This window comes from Miscanthus floridulus, chromosome 6, assembly GCF_019320115.1.
Source record: "Miscanthus floridulus cultivar M001 chromosome 6, ASM1932011v1, whole genome shotgun sequence".
Taxonomy (NCBI): Eukaryota; Viridiplantae; Streptophyta; class Magnoliopsida; order Poales; family Poaceae; genus Miscanthus; species Miscanthus floridulus.
In genome coordinates this window covers 48,887,042-48,891,594 of record NC_089585.1, presented here as the reverse complement: position 1 = coordinate 48,891,594, position 4,553 = coordinate 48,887,042, and the positions used below count along the sequence as shown (strand labels likewise).

General features: G+C 49.9%; 1 protein-coding gene across 1 annotated transcript; it reads left to right on the top strand.

Annotated features, from left to right (window-relative positions):
- The first annotated feature begins 1,648 nt into the window (after positions 1–1,648).
- On the top strand, positions 1,649–4,051 carry LOC136458240 (cytochrome P450 709B2-like). The gene is made up of 5 exons (XM_066458216.1): positions 1,649–1,995; positions 2,149–2,339; positions 2,612–2,847; positions 2,981–3,359; positions 3,486–4,051. The coding sequence occupies exons 1-5, from the start codon at positions 1,716–1,718 to the stop codon at positions 3,918–3,920; spliced, it is 1,521 nt and encodes a 506-aa protein (XP_066314313.1). The 5' UTR covers positions 1,649–1,715; the 3' UTR covers positions 3,921–4,051.
- Positions 4,052–4,553: the final 502 nt, after the last annotated feature.

Sequence of the window (4,553 nt, the reverse complement as noted above, 5' to 3'; positions counted from 1 at the left end):
GTTAGTGTTCGTACGAGGGTTAGGCAGAACAGCACCGGTACATCCGATGCTGTTCCTGATGTGAATCCTCGGGTATGGCCCGTCATGGTCGCGGGTTACATCGGGGCGTGCCGGTCTCCTCCCTAGTGTCAGAGCTTTGACCTAGGCCTATATACTTGGACCTGGAGTTGTTGGCGGTGGCATGGGTCTCTGTCGGCGCGAGACGGAGTCCGCAGCCTCAGTGTCGGGCAAGGCGGAGCTCGCGGCCTTAGGGTCGGGCGAGGCGGAGCGCAAACCTAAGGGTCGGCGAGGCGGAGCGCGCGGCCTTGGGGTCGGGTGAGACGGAGTCCTCCACCAGAGGCGGGGCGAGGTGGAGCGCAAACCCAAGGGTCGAGCGAGGCAGAGCGCAAACCTAAGGGTCGGGCGAGGTGGAGCCCTCTCCCAGAGGCCGGGCGAGGCGGAGCGCAAACCCAAGGGTCGGTCGATGCGGAGCGCAAACCCAAGGGTCGGTCGAGGCGAAGCGCAAACCCAAGGGTCGGGCGAGGCGGAGCCCGCGGCCTTGGGGTCGGGAGAAGCGGAGCCCTCCCCCAGAGACGGGGCGAGGCGGTGCGCAAACCCAAGGGTCTGGCGAGGCGGAGCCCGCGCGCCTGGGGGTCGGTTGGAGCCATAGTCGTGCTCTTGACTGTTCGGATGAGTTAATGTTGATGACCATTAGCCTCTCCTCTTCGGGTACCCTAATATTGGTTCATGAGAGAGAGAGAGAGAGTCTATATTATACATGTAATAAATTTTCTTATGTGTTATTGGGGCAGACCGCAGCCCCTGCCCATTTTAGACCCGATTAGTCTGAATAATCTGATGGATATTTTTGGAGGGGCGGCCTAGCCCGCAAAAGTGCTGGTGACGCAGCAGGTGCGCTCACCTAGACATAAATTTTCTTATGTGTGATTGGGGCAGATAGCAGCCCGTGCCCATTTTAGACCCGATTAGTCTGAACAATCTGATGGATATTTCTTAGAGGGGCGGCCCAGCCTGAAAAAATGCAGGCGAAACAGCAGGTGCGCTCACTTGGACATAAATTTTTTTGTGTGATTGGACAGACCATAGCATGTGCTCATTTTAGACCCGATTCGTCTGAACAATGTGATGGATATTTTTTTAGAGGGTTGGCCCAGCCCGCAAAAGTGCAGTCGAAGCGGCAGGTGCGCTCACTTGGACAGAGACATGCAGAGCTCAGCCCGAATAAAAAAATTCTAGCAGATTACTGTGGCTTTCTAGAAATTAAGGCTGGCTGCTTTCTAGTAGTGCCAGGACTGGTCAACAAGGACGTCCAACAGCAGGCGATGCAATTCGTTGTCATCAGTTGTGAGCTCATCAAACAAGTACGTACTTGTTACATAGTAGGCTAGTAGCCACAGGCAGTGGTCGATCACTTTCTCTAGAAGAGCTGTCACTGGTACTGCTGGCTATGCACGTGGTTCATTAGCCCTATCTCAATCTTCAGTAGCGACGTCAGTTCTGATCTCAGCGTCGCACAAAGCCAAACAATAAGCTGAACCAAGTCAGGAACTAGCCGTGTGGCGCTGCATGCCCCTCTGCTCCCAATCCTATATATACCTGTCCAGTCTCCACTCCATGGATCAAACCACGCACCAACACAACCAAAACATCTTCAGCTCGATCATTCATACGTACACAGCCACACGAGCAAACGCATCCATCAGCAGATAAAAAAAATGGATGTTTCCATCGGTTCAGTCATGGGTGCCCTCCTGGCCGTGCTTGTCTCCACGCTGCTGATCAGAGTGCTGTTCCTTCTGGTGTGGAAGCCCTATGCTGTCAGCAGGTGGTTTAGGGGCCAGGGCGTCGGGGGCCCAAGCTACAGGTTCTTCGTCGGCTCCCTGCCGGAGATCAAGCGGATGAAAGCAGCCGGGAGCAAGATCATACTCGACGTCGGCTCCCATGACTTCATCCCGATCGTGCAGCCGCAGTACCGCAAATGGGTGGCAGATTACGGTACGTATCTGTAATTATACAACAGTATATAAATTAGCAAGTGATGTTCATCTTGACATTATTCGAATAATCGAATGATAGGATATTTATATATCCACTATCTGATTCCTGATTGCAATTGCATCATAAATGTGTGTGTCGTCTGTCGTTCAGGGAAGACATTTCTGTACTGGTTCGGCGCAGTGCCGACCATCTGCGTCGCCGAGGTGGTGGACCTGGTGAAGCAGGTGCTCGCGGAGAGGACAGGTCTGTTCCCCAAGGACTACTTGAACGCCAACATGGAGGCACTCCTTGGCAAGGGTCTCGTTCTCACCAACGGCGAAGAGTGGAAACGCCACCGCAAGGTCTGCCTGACGTCTGATCAAGCATACCTGATCCACTGCATATACAAATACAATGTGATTATTAATTACTCCTGCATAATGATTTATATAGTGCTTTCTTTAGGTTAAGTTTATTTTGTCCCTTAATTCCTTAACTTATTTAACATAATCGCATTATTAGTGCTGACTTGATTTCCTTTTTAAACTGGTATCCCCAGTCCTGTATGGACATTGCTTTCTTCAAAGCAGAATTTATCTCTTTTAAAAAACATAATTGCATTATCATGTCGCAGGAGATGTGTGTGGTCATGGCAGACTTGGCGCTGGGTATGATGCAGCAATGGCAATCTCAGATACAGCAGGATACCAACCATGAGGCTGAAATTGAACTCTGCAGTGAATTCTCAGAGCTGACTTCAGATGTGATCGCGCACACGGCCTTCGGGAGCAGCTACAAGGAGGGCAAAGAGGTGTTCGTCGCGCAGAAGGAGCTCCAAGAACTCGCATTCCCAGCTCCTGGTTGTCTAAGGTAAACACTGATTATTCAACTAATCAACTGCATGCAATGCTTGCTACTTTGTGTAAAGGCAATGACTTTAGCAAATACAGTACTACTAAATTATGAACTCAATCCAAATTCATCTCCATATATATACATGAAGGAAACTGAAATTGCCAACTAGCAAGAGCAGCCGACGAGTTGAAAAACTGGACCAGAAGGTGAGGAGCATGCTCATGGCGATAATCGAAGGGCGCCTTGCTGAGAAGGACACCAATGGATACGGCAACGATCTCCTCGGTCTCATGCTCGAAGCGCACGCTCTGGAGCAAGAAGGGCACCAGATGCTCACAACCCAGGAGATCGTGGACGAGTGCAAGACCTTCTTCTTCGCAGGGCAGGACACCACCTCGCACCTCCTCACCTGGACCATGTTCCTGCTGAGCAGGTACCCCGAGTGGCAACACAAGCTGAGGGAGGAGGTGCTGAGAGAGTGTGGCAATGCAGTGCCAAATCCGGACATGGTCACCAAGCTCAAACTGGTAAACCTCGCATATATATCCCCTTCCAAAATTAAAGTGGTTTCCCACTTTCCCCAACTGTACAGACGAAACGACAAGTCAATTTTGGATGATGTTATATTGACATCTGTTGCTGTTGCTGTTCAGGTTAACATGGTACTTCTCGAGTCACTGAGGCTCTACAGCCCCGTGGTGTTGATAAGAAGGGGCACAGGCTCAGACATCCAGCTCGGCAGCATAAGGGTGCCCAAGGGAACAATGCTATCGATACCAATTGCATTGCTGCACAGGGACAAGGATGTCTGGGGCCATGATGCCGACGAGTTCAACCCTGCCAGGTTCGAGCACGGCGTGTCCAAAGGCGCTGGCAACCACCCGAATGCCCTGCTGTCCTTCTCCCAGGGGCCTAGGGCCTGCATTGGCCAGAACTTCGCGATGCTTGAGGCCCGTATCGGGATCGCCATGATCCTTCAGAGGTTCTCGTTTGAGCTCTCGGCAAAGTATGTCCATGCACCCAAGGAAGCGATCACCCTGATGCCCAAGTTCGGGCTTCCCATGATCCTGAGGAACCTTCGCGACTGAGATGTACTACCATATAGCCGTATTGGTGCCGCCAGGCACCGCCACTTTCTTTTCCCTAAGGTTTGTTACAATAAACAAACACTTGTGGGTGTTTGGTATGTGATGTGCCTCTTGATGCTCGGGTTCGAACTCGAGAAACGTCACTCCTTCTGGGGAACCTATTGCATGCATATGCACAAATGAGTACCATGAATGCATAAGAGATTAGATGATATGATAAATTGTGTATGCATGAGCATGGTTATCCATAAGGTGTATGATAAGTTTAACACTCGTCAACCAAGTAGATGTATAACTTTCTTCTAGTTGATTTTTACTGAGTTGGTGCATATCTCTCCAATAATACAAGAAACATACACTCACTAAGTTCTAGCAACCTAAGGTAAAATTGTTCATCATCAGTAAGAGGCCTAGAACCTACAGCTAACAACTAATCTCACTTAGCCAAAGCATCTACACAAGCATCACATAAGACAAACAACTATACTTGACTTAGTCATTTCCTGCTGTAAACAGAAGCTACTTAATTTGGTTATATCAGGAGTTCTACTCAACCAAATACTATGATCTTGGACTTTATGGAAAGCTTATAAAACTTTATACAACTTTCATTTAATCACCAACAGGTGATTC